Here is a 21,422-nt window from a genome sequence, read left to right as displayed (position 1 = left end):
TTTAAATCAATTTAAAATGGAAGTTAAATGGAATTAACCGAAAATAAAATGTTAAAAACGTGTTTGATGGTGAACTACCTACTGTATAATCACCGGTGGTATAATACAACGGCGGCTACAAGTCGAGCTAATGCAATATAAGCAATATAATAATCATCATTCAAATTGTTAATGACGACATACATGGGACGCGCACTGACTTGTCATTTTTTCAATTTAAGGAGAATGTGATAATTATCGTAAAAGGGTATTTACAATAATTGTTGATCTCTATGAAGCAATGACGTCAACCCTGTTGTCTAAGAAACGAACGTAAAGTAAACGCTGGCCTATACCTGAAGAAGAATTATTGGAGCGGCCGACACAATACGATAGCATTTATTGCAAGGATTGCTCGTCAATTTATAGCTACAGTAAGTACAAAATGCTTTATTATTTTTTGTTTCGAAGTAAATGAATTAATTTTCTAATTTGCATTGATCAAGTTTAATTATGTCAACTTTTTTAAAAAGAATAAAAGTAGTTGTAATCCCCGTGAAAGAGAAAAAAAACACCTTTAAATGATTTGATATTCACACACATTTTGTGGGACACATGCTACCGTTTATGTTTTAGAAACATTTGACCTGATCTAAGTTGACTGGGTTTTACGAATTTTACTTGAAACGTTACAACGTATAGTACCGTTTATCCTCAAATATCACTTCAATTCAATAAAATTAAAAGGTAAGTTTGAGTTAATTTACTAGTGAATGGAATTTTCAGACATATATTGACGTTCCACTACTATACGATAGGTATCCCGTGTACTGTATTTGAATACTAAACAAAGAGAAAGAACATTTTATTTTATTACAACTACATCCAACAGCGAAAAATCGCCAATTATACGATGCCTTAAAAATTTAGATATAAATAAAGACATAAAAACACAGAAAAATACAATAAGAAACATACATATATTTTGAGAATTCAACGTTCCGATCTATTTAATCCCTATATTATAATTCAGAGTTACACACGTACTATTTTATCTGAATATTTTCAGTGGATCATCTGATATTGTTTTGGGTATGCAAGTTAGGTGAATTTGTTAAGCGCATCCACAATGTACTTTGATAGGCCTACTATATTTCAGGGCATATGCGCAGCTTCTACAAGCGGGTTTCCAGCTCTTGAGAACAAACTTAAATATTTCGTGTTTCAATTACACGATTACCATTTATTATGAAATAGAACATACATTTTGTCATTAAATACTTTAATTCGTGTAGTAGGCATATGATTAACCTTATCATTTATCATTAATATTATTAGGCCTAAACGTGACAATATGGTAGCTTTGTGCTTTAAGTTCAAGAACAATAGATACAATTTCGTAGTGGTTGTCATTATTCTAATTACCAAACGATAGATAACAATTTCGTTATAAATTAGAAGCTCACAGCAGGACAAGCAACAAAGGAACTTTGTCTTTAGTTAGACGTCTCATCCAAATTTCATTCCATAATCATGGACGATACAAAATCTTTTATATCCTTCTTTGTCGTTTGTGGGTTCGTCCCACCTTCCATTTCATCTATGGTTCATTTTTAACATTATATTTACATCATCATCAATCTATAAATGAAATAAAAGTGTAACAATTAATTCAACTTTTATTTCAGACAAACTGTCCAATAGGCCTACATATAAATACAATTTTTAAAAAAGAGACGAAATACACAGCATTATATGTAACAACATCAGAAAATTCTGGAGAGAGAGAGGACCAACAATTATCTGTTGACATATAAGGTGCCTCTCTCTATTTAAAATACATTTTGGAATCTATACAGTATATACATATAACATATAACGAAAAGAAATAAAAAGGATGAAAGATTGTGTACGTCCATTGAATGGATAAAATTTCTCTATAAATTTCTATACATTTATTGATTCATTGTTTACATTGTTGACATTGTTAAATCATTTTGTTATTATATAATAAATAATGTGTTTCTACCATAAATCACGGTACGTATTGTAGAATCTGTCACATCTTGTAAAGTTTAGCTCGTGGATTCCAACATAATGTGATAAAATAATGATGAAAGAATGGATTAAATGACAATTAAATTGTACTTATCAGTAAGAAGTAATGATTTGAAATTAGAGCACGAAACATTTCATTGGCCATGGTTAACATTGAGGTTTTTTCTTACAGATAATGGGTAGTAGTCCGTCGAGTGGTAAAAATAATTTGGAAACCAAAACAGCGACAGAAACGGAAAAAGTAGAATCACAAATAACAAGAACAATCACAGATAATAAAACACACGAAGAAGATTTTAAACGCCTTCAAGAAGAAAACAAAGAACTAAAGAATAAATTAAATAAAATTATATCTTGTAAACACTGCAGCAGTTCATCGTCTTCGCAAAATATAAAAAGTCCGCCACAAAAACCGAGACAAACTTTTAATGGAATAAATACTCCGAAAAATGATATCGATGCTTACGGAAAAGGACTGGCGCCAGCGGGTATTATTAACGGTCATAGAAGGCGGCATAGGAGGACCAGTCGTCCAAACAATGATATGACTGTTGATCTTCTTGGCTCAAGAGACATATTAGGCTCTCCTGGAAACTCTTCTTATACTGAAGAAAAATCAGACTCAACGACGGTACACACGTCATGCTCACCATCTTCAATCGAGATGACACGGTGAAACTTGGGAATAATGACTTTATTTATAATGAATTATAAAATATATAAATATTTGTTAACTTTGAACAACCACAGGCCTGTACTACGGACTACTTATTTAAAGCTCTGTCTACACTATCAATCTAGTTTGAAAACGTGAGATGTCCTTAAATATGGTAATGATATGACATCATCATGTCCATATATGGGCAAATCACATTTTTTGTCACATAAATTTTGATAGTGTAGCTATTTATTTAGGCCTACAGTATAACTGTCAGTTCAACTGAATTCAGTTTCAATTCTTCAATATGAGTAAGTTTTTTCTACCTAGATAGCTATGAGTGAAAATGTACCGAATCTACCTACCAAGCAACTCGACTCATGTACTCAGACATGAGCATTGACGTTTTAACTCATTCCCCGTCCCTTTAGTTTTAGAACAAAACACATAAATAAATTCACGGAGTTTTCTAAGGTATTGGTGACGGATCAGGAACGGACACCGTTATCGTTTGTAAACACTCTTCTTAGGACCTTCATGAGGTCATTGAGTTGCGGGAACTTATTAATTATCGATCCTAAACACATCTTTTGTAAATATTATACTGTTAGATAATTAATAATTTTGTTCCAAATGTCTTTAATACGATGTAGATTAAAGAGTGCAATATTAATACAATTTACTGTGGGCCTAATGGCCTCTTAAACGAAATTACAGTTTAATTAATGCCATGTTTTATTGCGCATCTTGTAAATTATTTCCCGCCGATTGTTCTCAATTTGATGTATTACTTTATATTTTGACGTCATCATTGGTCACTGATGTTCACGGATTAAATATGAAATATAGGCCTACGTAGAATAGAAATCAATTTCACAATTAGAGACAGCTTGATCTTGGAACGTATTTGGTTGGTAATTGTGTGCAAAATTATTCAGCATTTGGCTGCCTTCTACTTGTATGGTTTTATATGAATAAATATACCTGAACCTGATCTAGTCGTCTTGGCATGATCGATTCTTAAAAACAACATTTTTTTTTAAATCTTAGATTTTCAGTAAAACAACACAGAACATAAACATTAGCGTGCTATGATAAATTCGATTTATTTTTTTGATAATCTTTATTACAAAATTAACATGTCTACTGTCTGGCTTTTACAAGATTTAATAAGCATTTCATAAGCATGCTAGCAGACAAATATAACAAACAATACACTTAAGTATCATCTAGCGATTATTGGACACATCGAGGGATCATAATAATCAAGAACTGGGTTGGTATTACAATCCAATTTTGAGAACTACTAATTAAACTTTTTAAAGCCAGAACTTATGGTGTATGTGTTTTTGTGTTATGAATTGATTGCCGCTGTCTCCGAGTAGCACAATACTATAATATTGCAATATCCAACTAAATACCATGAACATTATCAGGTATTTAAGAAAACATATTAATATTCCCTTTGTTTAAACAATAATATACAATTTGAATTATACAGTAGATGCGATTCAAAGCTCTCTACACTATCAAACTTTATGTAACAAAACAAGGCCATATACATGGCTGCAGCCGCGTGCGCAAATTTTAGTTAGTGTTTACCGACCGAACAACCGACATAGTGAGCTATAGAGTCGCGTTGCAAAGTGTGAAAAAAATGTGCCTAAATATGATAGTGATATGCCCAATGGTAGTAATATGACATCATCATATCCATGTGGGCACATCATCACATTTTTTTGTCACATAAGGTTTGATAGTGTAGATCTTTATATGCGCACAGAGTACTATTTGGCAAATTTCATGTAGACAACAACGTCATTTATTTTGAATAAAAGTTATTAAAAATTCGTCAGATAACCTTTGATAAAGTTTAAAGTTTATACGCATGTTATGATAGCATTTTGCAAAGATGAACAATACGTATTCAAATATTTATTTAATGTCTTGTTGAATATTTGAATGTTGTTTTAATTGTTTACTCTACTGATAATCCAGAAATCAAAATTCGCATAAGTAAAATGACTATTGAAATATTATTACAATTATAATATGTACAACAAATATATGGTATATCTATAACATAATATTTCTTTGATAAAATAATACAAAATCAGTACTGAAATGGAAAAATATGGGGAAATTCACCAGGAATGTTTGAACAATAGATATTTAAATAAAAGTTTATTCGTTTAGACCGAATTATGATTGGTTGTTTTCTGCACAGGACCCCATGTAAAACGAAGGCTATCTCAAGATATTGATAGCCTTGCCAGGTACCGCTATTAATCCGTTTCATAATTAGAAACATGACTATAGTATTTGAGTACAAAACATATATTTGCAATTACGTCTCCCCTTTTGTGAATTGAATTGTAAAATTGTATCTCTTCTTCATATAAAAGTTATATCGTTAAGTAACTCTATTTCCAGATTTTAATAACCCCATCTCTTGATGTAGACACTATGAATGACTGGTCCGGGCTTGTATGAAACACACCTATGTCTGTGATGACATCTCTATGCCCCGGTGCTACTTGTTCAGGACCTCTACGAGGTGAATCTTCGTTTTGTGTTGCCCTTTGTTTTCCATATGTTTCGACTAAAACTTCATCCCCATCCACAACTTTTTGTCTGATAAAACAAATGTTGTAAAAATAGAAGAGTTTAAAATGATTTATTTTCAGATTTGTAATTTAAATAGACAAACAGTAATCTATATACTATTCATTAAAAAAATTCTCTACATTAATTTTATAATGATATAACTTTATTAATGATAATGATGATTTAATGATGATGATGATTTAATGATAATAATGATTTAATAATGATAATGATGATGATGATTTAATGATAATAATGATGATGATTTAATGATAATGATGATGATGACTTAATGATGATGATGATTTAATGATGATAATGATGATTTAATGATGATGATTTAATGATGATGATGATGATGATTTAATGATGATGATGATGATGATTTAATGATGATGATAATGATGGTGATGATGATGATATTTATTTGGTCACCAATGAATAATAACCAGGATTGAGAATGGGCTGAAAATCACAGATAAGAGAGACACGCATAAAAACCTGTCTTTAAAAAAAATCAGCATTTTGCTGTAATGGTGTGTTAATGGTTTGCAACAATTAGGACCAATTTAAAAATTATCTACATATAATGATAAAAGCATCTATGTGTATATAATAATGATGTCAAATTATAAGCCACTCAAAATAAATATTACTATCATACAAAATCTTTAGAGTAGAATGGTGAGAATATTTTCTCAAGTAGAATAGAACAGTCAGGCTTTTAACAAATTAAATATTCTTATATTTAGTGAGAGTAAAATTGTATTCAATTAATCCGCTGCACATCTTGTAATAGGATATAAAGGCAAGACCACTACAGGACTTCATTATTATTATTTTACTGTGATGCACACAATTTTCAAAATGTATAAAAAGCTGACTGTGCAATGCGAGTAACTCCAATCAAGGTTTAAGGATATACCAGAAATATAAAATTATTGGAAATTGAATTAGTCGTATTATAATTAAAAAAAGGTTAGAATATTTTAATCAATATTAAATGTTTAAGGCTTTAATTTTCCTGTACATCACGTACAATGAAATTGTATTTAATTTAAAAAAAATAAACTGCTTAAATTGTACAGTAGCATGGTGGAAAATATGAACAGATGTCACAAACTTCAGTTAAATAAACAAAAACTATTCCAATGGTTTTGTCAAAATAAAATGTCTTCTAGAGAGAACTGATTCATTGGTAAAAATGGTAATAGACCACTTACTTATAGGATACATTAGGTTGTGTTTGAGGATCATTAGCGGAGCCAGCAATGATGTAAGACCTAGCCGAGTGAGCCAGATCCCAGAACCTAATACGTTGATCCGATCCCGCTGTTATCATTGCTGAGCCTGTTCCATTCGTTGGATAGTGGTACATACTGTTAACACCATGGACTGTGGCCTAGAAAAATCATTTAAACATTTTATTTATATTGGTATTATCTCGTAGGAGAATTTTTTTTAATTTTAAGGATAAAGTATTTCACTAAAGCCTTGTCTACACTATCAAACTTTATGTGACAACAAAAAAGGTGATGTGCCCATATATGGACATGATGATGTCATATCACTACCATATTTTGGTATATCACTACCATATTTGGGCACATTTTTTTTTGTCAAATTAGTTTGAGAGTGTTAATGCCAATGATGTAGTCTAATTCACAGTTTTCTCACCTGACTCTGTGACAGGGGCGGGGATGAACTAGCCCAGAGGGTAAGTTGTCGTGCACCCGTTTCCAGGTCCCACATTGAAACCTCATTATTTCCTTGTATACTGGAGATAATACCAGATGTATGAAGTGAATTCACCATTATTCTACGGACTCTGGCACCTATGAAACAAAGCAACAATAACAAGTTTTTAATTAATTTAAATATAGTTTTCTTCTTCAAAGACTTTGAATTAAACTTTTGGTTATTGTACCTCAAATTGATAGCCAAGAACTATATACAGTAAACTCTCCCAATACTGGACACTTTTGGGCTGGTCTAATCTGGTTTTCCGGAAAGTTTGGTGTTCAAAATGTGTTTTTAATGGTAAAAATGAATTTGGGAACATTTTGGACCTCAAGAAAAGTCTGGTTTTGGGAGAGTCTCCAGCGAGTCCAGTACAGTATTGGGAGAGTTGCTTGAAGAGGAAGAAACATCCATTAAAATATGTTTAAAAAGGCTAAAAATGCCTGAGGCCTCCAGCATTGGAGGGCCACTTAGGGTTCCTAAATCCAGGGGCCTAAGGTCTCTATGTTATGACACTGACTGTACTAGATAGTAAAATGTCATATAAACGTACTTGTTGGATGTGCTATAGTAGTGATAGGTAGCTGAAATCTCATGTCCCAGCATATATGCTTGCCACTACTTGTACCTACTGCTAACCAACACTGCTTCTGATCTACTGCAAATGTAGTAATCAGACCTGTAAAACAAATGAGGAGAAAATATTTAAAAAATAATTAGATAAATTTTAATCAAACAAATTAAAATTAATAAATCACAAATAGTAACTAAATACCACACAAATAAGTTTACAAAAAAAGAAAAAAATCAACATATTTAAAATAAAAATTGATTTGTTGAAAGACATTAATAATTCATACAGACTTATTTTACATCTAAATGTACTGTACATTAACAACACAATTACAGATGATACGTGACTATCTCTCATTGTCTTTAAAGTAGTGACTTATGTTACATCCTTATATTACAACATTGTACTTCTCTGTGAACTTAAGTTAGGTCATTGTATACATATGCAATATTATGCTATAATATTAATAAAACAGTGCTAAAATACATTACTTAATCGTTAAAGTATATGTTGATGATAATGAATAAACAGAAATATACATAAACAGTACAGTATTACAAATTAAAATAAATGATTGAACGAATACAATTTGGTTTTTCAAAACATGATTCAAAATAATTAAAAATACAAAAAACTAAATTTCGAAACAAAAAAACATGTTACTACCATATTTGAGGTCATTTTGTAGCCTCCATGCAACACCAGGAGCTCTTAAATCCCAGCCCACGAGTTTTCCCATCACGGTTGCGTAGGTTAGGACTGACTGTGACCCTGTATCATAATGACTAAGGTCCACCGCATGACCGTCCTCGGCAAGGTCAAGATTACGGGTGTGTAAGAGAGTTGTCTTTGGAGATTCTGTTTCAATTCTATTCAAAAAAATTAGAAAATTGATAATTAAACAATAGTTATTGTTATAAATCAAAAGACAAATTACTGAAAATAATGACAATGCTGTGGGTATCTATACCAAATGATAAAATATAGAAAACAGTAGTAACAGCCTGAAAAGGTATTATTAAAATTTGGATAATTGATAATAATAATAATTGAAACGTCTAAAGAGTTAAAATATTTAGGTCCTTTATAATTAAAAGAATGTTTAAAATTAATTTATTTATTAATATACAATAAACTCACTACAGATGTGGTTTATTCAATTGTGCTATTAAAAGATAATGTTTTTGTGTCTCACAATAGACTCACTGCAGAAGAACATACCAATTATCACAATACTGTGTGGTAGAAATACGAAAGATTCAAACTTACTCAAATACATACAAAGAGCCATCGTCGGAAGCGGAAGCAATGCTATGTGAGGATTGACAGAACGTAAGTGACTTGATGCGGCCATTCTGTCTTGAGAAAGTCTGTCGTGAGCGGTTTGTGTTACTGTTGCCAACTAGTTTATTACAGTCCCATATTTTGACTGTGTTATCATTCGAACAGGTTGCGAAGAACATGTGATCATGACTAATATGTAATCTGCAAACAAGAAATTGTTTTTAATAATTAAAATATATAGCTATATTGCTTGTATGCTTTACTTTTATTGCCTCATCCTTTGGATGGAACATAAAGCTGTTTGTATTGTGTGCATATATTGCACATGTGCACAATAAAGTACTGTACTTGTTCACTATTTGAAAAGAATATGAGATCGTCTTGAAAAGGTATGTTTTAAAATGGATTTTAAATATGGCAGAAATGTTTTTTAGAAGATTCCATTGAAATATTTTCTTTCTTACAAACAACATACAACTGTTAAAATTTAATTTTTACCTGTTAACAGAAGCCTTGTGCTCATGTAAGTGGGCTATCAAAAGCCCCTTTGGCCTCCAGTTGTCTTGTGGTACTTTGGTATCAATTGTTACGTATTCTATTAATCGCTGTCTCGTTTCACTAGATTGGTATTGCTCACGCTTCTTAGCTACAATTTTACGAAGCTGAATACGACAGGCTGCTTGTCGAACTAGAAAATTAAGTCAAGAATGATTAAAACATGGAGAAATAAGTTAACTTATTTCTCCATGATTAAAACGAACATATGATATTTAAATACAATATGATACCTCTTGAAAAACAACGCAAACAAAAGATGTGAAAACTAGCATTCTTTATGAAGTAAAGTACTAATGAAAACATACTTTGAGGTGGGGCAGATTTAGCTTCTGGAGCTGGCGTCTTCTTTAAACTTAAGCCCTCTGTAGAGGCCTGGAGCTGCGACATGCTTATAGGTGCATTGGCTGTAAAACCTCCATGCTGTTGATCTGATCCTGTGTTCGCTAGGGTTCTTTTGGCACTCTCTGCTCCCTCGGATGTTACTAGACTTGAATGAGCTTCTTGTGCTTTTTGTACTGGAGCTGTAGACTGTGTTTGCTTGGTTTTTGACGCTTCAACATTACCAAACATACTCTTCCATTCTTCATTCTGAAAAACAGGTAACAGTCAGAACGAGAATCTAGCCATAAATTTAGTTTTCTCAAATAAAAATGGTTTTTGGTTATGGTTTTAAATATGGGGTAAAATGAGTTTTATCCACTCCTTTTAGTAGGATACATTTTTGTACCAATGAATGTCATCCAATCTTGGATCTCATGTTATAGTACTTACAACCTATCATGTACACTATAATTTGTCTTTCACTAAACTGTCTAGTTCAACACTAGAAGGGCACAACAGCAATAAAGAATATTATTTAAACACCAAGCTGAGAGCTATTTTCAATTATATTTTCTTAAGCTCTGTCTACACTATCAAACTAGTTGACAAAAAAAGTGTGATGTGCCCAAATATGGTAGTGATATTCCCAAATATGGTAGTGATATGACATCATCATGTCCATTGGGCACATCACATTTTTTTTCACATAAAGTTTGATAGTGTACTGGTACTGGTACTGGTTCAAATAACCGTCTCACAGAGACATCTGGTAGACAGAGCTTTAGAATAAAAATCTTTGTTCCTTACCACTACGGAGTCCACATGCGATGCTCTTCTCTTTTGTTTTTTAGTTGTTGTTTTATTGCCCTCATCCGCTCGTAAGTTAACAGGTTTCAGCATGTCAGCATGGTTACGTTGAATGTCCACCTTCAATGCAAGGTTAATGGATCCGGGCATGCTCAGTAGGCCTCCATCAGGAGTTGGGGCATATTCATTCATCGACAATCTAAACACAAACAATGATTATAATAAGATTGAATTCACCAAAAATGTAAAAATAAGAACATATAAATTCAACTTTAATAATTAAAAAGCAAAATTCTTACGCAAACTTTGAGGTGCTTAGCTTCAGTAAAATCCATTTCATGAGAAGAAGCTTTTCTTCATCGTCGTCGGTCATTCCTTGTGAAAACAACTTTTTATAAACCTACAAAAAATGATATTGAATATTGGAGATGGTTTACAAATTAATACATTTATCTTTCAATCATTTCGATCATATAAAACATACTGGTAGGATGTGAACTTTTGTACAGCGAGTGGTACCAGCCAGGGGCACAACAAACCACACCATAACATCGGCACAGCTATCCTTGATCATAGTTCTGGTGGTAGAAAACATTTTTCTTGTGTAAAGACTTCAAACTAGGGTCTCGTTTAATACACATTTTTGTTTTGTGCACTTAAAAGAACCCAATGCATGTTTCAGAAGGAGTAGGTTATTACACCGGTGTACTGGTCAATCTGCCGTTTGTTGGTAGCACTCAACACAAAAGCACTGGAGATGAAAATTGGTGTGCTTTGTGAGGGCTATCCTATAAAGTGCCAAAAATATGAATCAATTATTCTGATTCGTCCCTTACCTGGACAAGGTCAGGGTCCTCAGCACTTGTGTAATCAGGCTTGTGGCCGTGTCTTGTAATATTTCGTATGAGTTGCCTATCTTGAAGTGAATCTAGAAGTTGGTTGAGATGTTTGATGCGTAGTATGTAGTCATAGATAGAACGCGGTACTGACGGTTGTAATGCACTTAAAAGAATTGGCTTCAAAAAGGAAAAAAATAATATTATTATTTAAATAAACTTATTATACAGGTAGTTCAATAGATAATCAATCATCAACTGCAGGTGAATAGTGCAGCAAGTATTAATTCCCATTTTTTCAATTAATGGCATATGATCTATTTTTAAAATAAAAAACACATTCTTAATCACGATATTCATAGAAAGTCTTACTCTCATTATATGTAACTTGGTTTCACCTCATTGAATAGAACAGTCAACCTATCTATTTATGAAAATATTTTCCCCTTTTCCAACTTATAACATTCATTACTTGTACACTATTTAGTGACGATATATTACCTCTTGATCAACTTGTATGATATTTTCCTTTAAATATGGTTGTAAAAGTGGTAGAACATAGCAGAAAACGTCCGCTTTGTTCAATGTTCTTGCTACCGTGGCAACCACGCCAACTGTGGCATGACGAATCCAATCACTCTGAAAAAGTAGCACAATTATCAAAAATAATTTTTATACAACCAGTTGATGTTTACATACACTGGTTGCATTATATTACTTTCAAAATACAGCCAGTTGTTCTGGTTGTTTAAAGCTCTGTTTACACTATCAAATTTTATGTCACAAAAAATGTGGTGTGTCCATATATGGACACGATGAAGTCATATCACTAACATATCACAGCCACTGATCATAACTGGGCCCTTTGGGAGACCAGTCTTTGACCGAAGAGGTCACCCAGTATAAATAAATAATAACAAACAATATTTGGACACATCACACTTGTTTGATAGTGTAGACAGAGCTTTAACATTCATATTCTCTGGTTAAACAGGACATCTCTCAGTCACAATTAGGAAGGTTTCTTTAAATCAAATATTGATAACAAATGTGAATTTACTTACTGGATGGCAAAGGTATGGAATGACTTCACTGGTAAGATCTCTAACGAGCAGTTTATCAATCAGACCAATTTCAACTAGACTAGAAAAGGCATTTAGTGCTTTACAAATAACAAACTCCTCACTATCAGCCAGGCCCTGAGAATGAAAATAAAATGTGCATAGAGTAGTCAAAAAGGTGTGAGTTTTATATATACCTGGATAAACAAACATTGGTCATCTTTTTCTATGACATTTGACCTATTGTTCTTTGTTTTTAACTGCAATTCATCAGGAAATCAAGCAAAACATTTCTAGTAATTTTCGAGCACACCTGAAGACTAAATATAGACTAAATAATCATCTTACTTGTTGTATTAAAGGTTTGAGTATAAAACTGCTCTGCCAACCAACATACGCAGCGACACCGACAATATTATCAAAGAACACCGCCCTCAAGTGCCAATCATGCTGAAAATTAAATACTTTTATTATAGGACAAACCTAATAATATGTGCACTTGTTTATACATAGTTCCATTCTAATAATTGTGGTAGTTATCAAGTATTTTACATGTTTTGTTTTTGTAAAAATCTTCATTGTTGTTTTAACCTATTACTATTGTTTTATTCATGTGTGTCCATTTTTGTAGTGTGCAATTGTAATAAATTGTAGTGTCAAATAAAGCTTACCTTGTCGTTGAGAAAGGTGATCATGTGAGAAAGTAGAATGTCATTTGCTTTTTGACGACCAAAAAACACACACAGTTGGGTTATACCATTATCTAAAAGGGTTCTTTTTACAATATTTTCCTGAAATTGACAATAACATTTTAAAACGTGATTGCTGAATTGAGTATACTGATTGAGTACACTATTAATTATATGCTAATTGAGTAAATTAATTTAGTATACTAATTAAGTACACAAATTTAGTATGCTAATTGAGTACACTAATTTAGTATGCTAATTGAGTACACTAATTTAGTATGCTAATTGAGTACACTAATTTAGTATGCTAATTGAGTACACTACTTTAGTATACCAATTAATAATCAATTTAGTATACTAATTTGAGTACACTAATTGAGTACACTAATTTGAGGGAACTAAATTCAATAGACTATTTGAGTACACTAATTTATCTAAATAGCTCATTTTTAATAATGGCAAAAAGATACACTTACAGAATCACTTAAAAGGCGAACAACCATATATTGAATCATATCATGTAGATTTTGAAGTTCAAGATCATAGCTAACCTACAAGATATGGTAAATAACAAAAAAAAATAATTATGAATAACATTTTTATCAATATTATATCAAACTAATCATTCCCCTACATAAAATGTTCCCCGAAAATATATATTTTTTAATTTGTGTGTCTTAATGCTGTGTGTGATTAGGCTAATTTCACTACCACCTTGTGAATGCAAGTTTGGTGTAATGGTGATGTACCCAGCCTTTCACAGTCCCTGGTTCAATTCCTGCTGTGGATCTTTTTTTTCATCATCATTATTATTTTTTATATTTTATTATTATTATTATTATTATTTTTTTAAATATTATTAATAATAGTTTTCAATGACCACATATCTATATAGTTGTTTAAATGTGGTCAAGATCCGTCTTGTAGTTTTGACGTACAACCTAAGTAAAATAATAATAAAAAGTGTTCCAGAATTGGGATCCTGGTCCCGATTGTCTCCAAAATTTAATGGAGTGGTCCGTGACCACATGTCTATCTGTGGTTTCAATTTGGTAAAGATCTGGCAATAACTTTTGAGTAATCCTGTTAACTAACTAACAAACACACGATTGACTACATAACCTCCTTGGCAGTGGTTACAAGAAAGGAAACCAAATTTAATACATGCTGTCAAATGTCAGCGATAACTGTACCAGTAGTAGGCCCAATGTAAACACACATCATAATATGGTTGACTTACAGTATATTGCACATTAGAACCAGGTGTTACCTCTGCAGAATCTTGACTGGACTGGCCAAGTTGAACCATCTCTAAAAATCTTAGAGCTGTTTCAGCAACTTTGGCAATGTTCTCTGCATACGCAACTCTAACTTGAACTACAGGGTCTTGGGCAAGTGAGGTCTAAGTAGGAAAGTGATAGATTAAAAGTGATAAATTCAATGCCCTAAAGCAGTCTAGTTATTTTTATTAAACAATATAAAATGGTCTTATAGTTCTGTAGCCTATTTAGAATAAACTTCTTTTTCCATTTATTATTTACAAAAAAAATGTTACCAATATATTTAATTATTTTTTAAAATGTCCTCTTTATGTAAATAAATATATGTATTGTAGACATTGTGTTCATTCATGCATAAAATGGACCCAAGATGGTGTCCCACAGACGTGGTTGTCATACTCTATATGATAAACTAATACAATTACCAGTTTGGGTAGTATGTACTCAGGAAAGATGTTAGCATCACTAAAAAAACAAATAAAAAAACACATATTTTATTAAAGTGTTTGAGTTTAAAATCAAGATATTTAAATTCTGATTCGATCTAATATATTTAAAAAAAAACAACCAGACACTTTCAATTTTGAAATTAATTTAATCTATATATTAAGTTCACTAACCTCCTTGGTACAGACTTGACTAAAGCAACAGTATTTGTGAGTGTTGTAACAGCGGCTGCACGAACTCTAGGATAGTCATCTTGAACAAAATACAGCTTAAAAAAAATGTAAGTTTGCATAATTGTTGTTGTTTTTCTGTTGGCATAAACCTTAGTAATTATCTGAAGGATTTCTAAATTGTTTTCCAAATTACAGTAGAACCCCTATAAAGGGGACAAAAAAAACCCACCCTTGTCAGTGATGTAGTTAAGTCACAATAAATAAAGTGGTGTGGTTTTCGCAAGAAAAGGGAACAATTGCTGTTCAAGCCACTGGGTTGTCAAAGGCCTCTGTGAAAAAGCGGGTCAAGTTGAAAACTTACCAACCGTACTGGTGGCTAAGGCCCTGCTTTTAAGGATGCCTCAAAAAAGTTCTTCCACTGTATAGGCTGAATAAAATGTTTTTAGAAACTTACAATATTTGGAATGACTCTATCAAGAATAACCTCATTTGATAAATGTTGAGCAATTGCATAAAGCATTTCAAGACCAGCCAGTTTGGAAATGCAAAACTGAAAAATAAACAAAACAGAAATATAAATACACATATAAACACTGTGCCTAGTAACTACTAAACTGCATTTTGTACATATAATTGTATTCTAAAGCTATATCTACACTATCAAACTAGTTTGACAAAAATGATGTGCCCAAATATGTCCATATATGGGCACATCCCATTTTTTGTCACATAAAGTTTGATAGTGTAGACATAGCTTAAGACATTTTTTACCATTAACTATTTGAATACTGGAAAAGAGGAGTTCAGTGTTCTGTGAAAAAGTTAAGATCAAAGCACATGAAACTAGAAACAATGGCAAAGTGGGTACAGTCGCATTTCGGGGGAAAACATACATTTTTGATCAGCCAATGGGTGTCCGGTTTCTACTTATTGTATAAATATTCCCTTTCTGAGACTTTTATTAATTTGTGAACTTACTTGTAATGTACGTAGGGAGGACGTAAGCAAAGACAAAACGATCACTAGCCCCTTTTTGCTCTCTTCGACGATCCTTTCATCAGATACAGACGGTGATAAAGTTTCAATAATCAAAGGTATGTCTATGTTTAATCTGTAATCAAATCAGAAATGTTGATATGTCATATAAATGCTCTCAACAGCATTTACAAACAAAATATATGATGCATGTATTGTGTTCAAACTACAGTTGATATATGATGACATGACCAACAAAATTGATGACATGAGCAACAAAATTGATGACATCACAAGTAAACAGTAATCTGCAATTTGTTGCTTGAAATATTTGTTACAATTTTCTCATTGTGGTATAGCCTTAAAATAGGTAATTTAGTAAAAACAACATACTTCCTAATCTTCTCATCGGATGGCATAATTGGTATAGTAGCAAAGTCACCAAGATAAACTTTCAAGTATGTATAGAAGTAGTCAGGGAAAACCGTATCACGCCATTTGACAAGATATTCCTCTGCTGTGTAACGACATCCTGGATCTCGTTGTAACATATGCTTTACTAACGCCTGCATGACAATGAAAATACAGTTTGTTATGGTTTCATTATATACTGTATTAGGGACTTTACGAAACATGACAGGAAGCCACAGGACGGTGCTCATGAATAATTTATGCATTTAAGGGCAGAGCTTAGCGTTAAATTTTGTCGTCTTAACTTTTTGAGGACAATAAAGTTGCCATTTTTCCGTTTATGGAGAACGACTAGAAATAATGTACATATTACCTTAAATATACAGTTCAAATTACACTTAAACGTGGAATTTTTAAAACTGTAAATAATATTTGAACTTCTAATTTAATTGTTTAACGAAATAACATTTTTATTTGGTTAAAATGGCTGTGTTAAAAGCAACACATTTTGTATGGCGTTTGAATGCGAGGCCCCTAACTAGGAAGAGCCAAGCGATCCAGAAGGGCGAGGGAGAGAGATACTGCCGGTCGTCATCTTCATGCAAAGGTGCGTAACTAATAAAACGGCTATGTTGACTGTATATGATTTTACGCTCTAGCAGATTTTAAGCACTTCAAATAAATCACTCTTCAAAAAATTAAATAAAAAAGTTGTTTAAACTTCATTACCTTAATGTGTTCATCTTCAATTCTGTCTAAAATAGCATCTGGACTGTACTGACCACTTCTATAGGCTAACAACTGTGAGAGGTCAAACGGGGCATGACCTTCTGTGAACAGTTCAGCTATCACACATCTATATTTAATGTTACCAAACGTAAACAATGTTAGAACAGTACTAGTATATTCTATTTTTATTTAAAATGGTTTATTTAATACAATTATGAATCCATGAAGAATGCTTTGTAGGGCCTACTGGTATCATGGTCTTTTGAGGGTAAAACATACAGTAGTAGTGCATAGACTGGTATTACAAAATAATTGTGATACTGTGGCTTGGTGGTTGACATGGTTGTTCCAGGTTGCTTGTTTCAATCTAAGTCACAATTACATGATTTTTCTAAAAGCCACTACAGCACCACTTCCAAATAACTTATGTAAAGCTCTGTCTACACTATAAAACTTTAAGTTTATGTGACAACAAAATGTGATGTGCCTATATATGAACATAATGATGTCATATCACTACCATATTTGAGCATATCACTACTATATTTGGGCACATCACACTATTTTTGTAAAACTAGTTTGATGGTTAGACAGAGCTTTAGACTTTGTTTAGAAAGCGTGCGTCTCTCTTTGAGAGTCATGTATTTGCTGTTGGATGGATTAAAAAATTAACCTTAAAATTGCTTGTGTAATACTGTAAATGTGTTTTACCCTGTAGAGAATATATCCATAGCAGCTGTGAGCTCTCCTTTCTTGACGTCTGCAACTTCCTGAAGACCTTCTAAGTTCTCTCCAGCCTGCGAATCAACCTGTTTCTGGCTTGTGTCTACAAAACGCTCAGGAGCAATGTAGCAAGTACGACGGCGAGATGTGTCGAAAAAGAACGAAAAGTCTGCAGGGTTATCCTGTGAAGATTTATAATAAAACTTTGAAAGTTAAAAAACATCAAATGGTATTTTACCGTTTCGTAGAGGAAAAAAACACTGCACATGGAATAGAAAAGTTATGTGTATTGCTAGATTTTTCTTGGACAGGAAGATTACTACATGATGATGGTGGTGTTGTCTTTGTTTATCCAGAGAAGCAAGCCAGAAATAAACTATCAATTGAGAACGAAAGGTCAACGAAAGATCATTTTCAACCCTTTTCATTTTTATACTATATTACAACAGAATATACTTCAAATACAGTACATTACAGTACAGTAAAGTGGTTCTACAGGCACACATTATTTCTCAAGTAATTCAATTGTAGATGTCATGCCAAAATGGTTACTGATATTCACCTCTGGTAGATATGTTGGCTTGAATCCCGCAAAGTCAGAAAGCAGAACCCAATTCCAACCTGTTACCATTACATTTTCACTTTTGATGTCCCCATGGTATACCTTAAAGAAAAAGAAGCAATTTGAATATATGGCATAAAGAGGTGAGTTACAACTAAAACAAAACAGTGGCATTCATATCACACAACAATACCAGAATGAATTTTGCTTTATAAAGATCATGTTTTTTCCCCTTTAAACTTTTTCTAAACATTTTAAAATGATCTGATAGATCAGAACATAGAGTTCTAAATGTCTTTATTTAGAGTAACTAGTTTCAAATGAATTTGTGTTTGCCTAATATTTCTAATTGTGTCAATTATCCTTTAAAAAATGTTTACAGTCTTTTTCAAGATAATGGTTATTTTGTTTAAAGTGCCTTTCATATTAATGTGCACTTACCAGAGGCACCATGGTTGCTAAAATAAAAAAAAAAACAAATAGGCACACCTTCTAATGAAATCCAGTATTTAAATAAATTTATATTCTCTATGTATAAATATGTCTTTGATGTTTGTTTGTTATAACTTTTGATTTTTATTCATATTATTTAATGTAAATATTGTAACAATTCAGCTTTTGTAGCTTCAGCTTTTTTTGCCACTACAAGTTTAATAAATAAACCTTGAATATCTAACCTACTTACCTTAACCTTATGTGCTTGGTTGACAGCACACAGCAACTGAAACGCTATCCATTTCTTCTCTACGATATTCAGAAATGGTCGAGTGCTGAGTCTATCGTACAGATTGTTACGGACATATTGACGAAAGAGCAGCGCTGCCTTGTCAGACAACTGTAATAAAATAAGGATCTCAATTAATAGACAATGGTATTTTCTAATTTAGGCTATTTCATGTATGTTTATGCTCAAATATGGCAGTGATATGACATTATCAATGTCCATATATTGACACATAAAGTTTGATAGTGTAGACAGAGATTTACTTTACTCTGACAGGTTAAAATAAAATTGATTTTAATCACCGTAGTGCGTTCAAACGGTAAACAGTTGGAAGCATCTTTGAGTTGTAGTCCAACGTCTTCTACATGTTCCTTATAAGGTCGTAGACGTAGGGATGGATCATGTATAGCAAATACTTTCACAACGGTTAGTCCTTCCCTATAAAAGTTACAAAACAGAAACAAAAACAAAATATGAAATTCTAGAAACTAGACTAAGCTTTGTAATACACAGTTTTGTTATCAAAATAGTTAAAGTTAAAGATATAGAAAAAAAAAATTATTTCACTTATTAAAAAGGCGAAAGAAACATTTAATTTTAACCAAAAACTATTGTCTGACAGACAATTTTTAAATTTTAAAAAATACTTAAAAGTATTTTTTGCTTTAAATTACATTTTTTTAGGTAAATAATTGTTTTTTTAATCCAGTTTTTGGTCAAAGTGAATAACTATTATGACATTAAAATGGCATATTAAAAAAAAATTGAAAAAAAAAATTCTTTAGGGGGACAATATATCTTTAAATTATCACATTTCTTGTAATGTATAATAAAGTTGTTCATCCAGCAGTAGAATCATTATTATGTGGGTTATACTCACTTGTATCGTGCTCTTGCAACTTTAAAGAACCTGGTGCTTCCAAGGCTAATGTCAAATGAATAGTCTGACACATCAGTTAGATAGTGCTCAACCGGTAAGATCTGTGAGGGTGCTACACCGGTGAGTTGGTTTCCCATTCTACACTACGAAACTTACAGCAGTATTTTATCACAATAGCAACATCAGTGTTTTATTCAAACCTAAGATAAAATTAAATATCATTGTAAAGTGTGAATTGCAAAGTATTAATTTTCATGAATTAGAAGACAACTTGAATTGAAGTGAAAAGATTATTGTAAGCTGACTATCATTCAGTGTAGCCTCTCATTGCATCCTATCATTACACAATTTTTGTTGACAAAAAATCTTATATTTTTGCTATGTTTTCAGACACAATTTTTGCTCCCCTTTTATTTAATTTTCCAAATAGTCATCAAGAACAAATACTACGGTCTACCTACATACATTTTCAATCAAACAACAGACAATAAGCTCTTTTACTAGCTACAGTATATAAAAATCCTAGACCCTATATATAGTATTAAGCCTATATATTTTCTTTTTTACCTACATAGTATCCAGTACAAGTTGGCTAAAGTATACTACTCCAAATAGCCTACCTAGCATTTATTTACTAAAAATAAAATTCTGTTCTTTTTTTTTTAATGTTGGGCTTTTTATTTGATAATCCCGGATCATACTGCAAAAAAATCCTATCCTAGCTATAGTTTCGGCTGGATTGTAGCATTATAGTAAGTTAAATGAGGCTCACTAGGCCTATTATATAGTACTTTTTCTAGCCTACGGGCCTACTCTAACTGCTTACTTACCAGGCCTCGATCCAGAGCAGGACAGGCCTAGCTAGCCTAGCTATTTACTATAGGCTTAGCTTGGCCTACTCGTAGTTAATAAAATAGGTGCTAACTAGACTAACTAATGATGGCCCAAGTTGTTTAGTTGCCTGAAATTAAAAACAGTACAATGCCTTATTAATTTATATGCAAACAATACGTTTAAAATGTATTCATTCACTTGGCAGCCATTTATCGATAATAAGAGGTATATTCAGAGCGTCATTCTGACGATGGAGCATTCTCTACTTCCCTACGGAGCGCCATTTATGCCTTTATTTACTTCAGAAATAGAAATAGTACTACGGTAACTTGTCCAGTCACTGAATTGTAATATATTTTGTATGTTAATACACTGTGCTCAATTGAACCCAATTTACCAGGGGAGCACAGTGTGGTATATAGAAAATTCACTAAGTTTTAATAAATTTAAGAAAAAAAAATCCTTTGTTGATATAAAGTTTGCGGTACACCACGTATATTAGTTCAGAAAAG

At 32.3% G+C, this 21,422-nt stretch overlaps 2 protein-coding genes across 3 annotated transcripts in view; one reads left to right on the top strand and one right to left on the bottom strand.

Annotated features, from left to right (window-relative positions):
* The window catches only part of LOC144844277 (uncharacterized), a 62,503-nt gene extending 58,865 nt beyond the window's left edge, over window positions 1-3,638 (top strand). Inside the window, exons 3-4 of one of the 2 annotated variants that reach the window (XM_078701121.1) lie at window positions 222-413; window positions 2,210-3,638. In XM_078701121.1, the coding sequence (XP_078557247.1) occupies window positions 2,213-2,713 (501 nt within the window). In that variant the 5' untranslated portion in view covers window positions 222-413; window positions 2,210-2,212 and the 3' untranslated portion in view covers window positions 2,714-3,638. The remainder of the gene's footprint in view (window positions 1-221; window positions 414-2,209) is intronic. The other variant, XM_078701122.1, reaches the window with a different exon arrangement.
* Window positions 3,639-5,055: 1,417 nt separating this feature from the next.
* On the bottom strand, window positions 5,056-21,106 carry LOC144844225 (phosphoinositide 3-kinase regulatory subunit 4-like). The gene is made up of 29 exons (XM_078701017.1): window positions 21,088-21,106; window positions 20,077-20,276; window positions 19,499-19,634; window positions 19,158-19,307; window positions 18,473-18,574; window positions 17,899-18,092; window positions 17,188-17,314; window positions 16,441-16,613; window positions 16,051-16,183; window positions 15,527-15,622; window positions 15,073-15,167; window positions 14,878-14,917; window positions 14,413-14,574; window positions 13,649-13,723; window positions 13,155-13,274; window positions 12,832-12,933; window positions 12,487-12,621; window positions 11,924-12,061; window positions 11,423-11,602; window positions 10,886-10,986; window positions 10,587-10,785; window positions 9,764-10,046; window positions 9,399-9,588; window positions 8,886-9,101; window positions 8,283-8,485; window positions 7,596-7,721; window positions 6,980-7,137; window positions 6,526-6,704; window positions 5,056-5,329 (listed from the first exon to the last, which is right to left on the bottom strand). Exons 2-29 carry the CDS (start codon window positions 20,211-20,213, stop codon window positions 5,119-5,121), a joined length of 4,161 nt encoding a protein of 1,386 aa, XP_078557143.1. The 5' UTR covers window positions 20,214-20,276; window positions 21,088-21,106; the 3' UTR covers window positions 5,056-5,118.
* Window positions 21,107-21,422: the final 316 nt, after the last annotated feature.

The sequence above is a fragment of the Antedon bifida genome, chromosome 6 (assembly GCF_963402885.1).
Source record: "Antedon bifida chromosome 6, ecAntBifi1.1, whole genome shotgun sequence".
In the NCBI taxonomy this organism is placed as follows: Eukaryota; Metazoa; Echinodermata; class Crinoidea; order Comatulida; family Antedonidae; genus Antedon; species Antedon bifida.
This window is presented reverse-complemented; position numbering and strand designations above follow the sequence as displayed.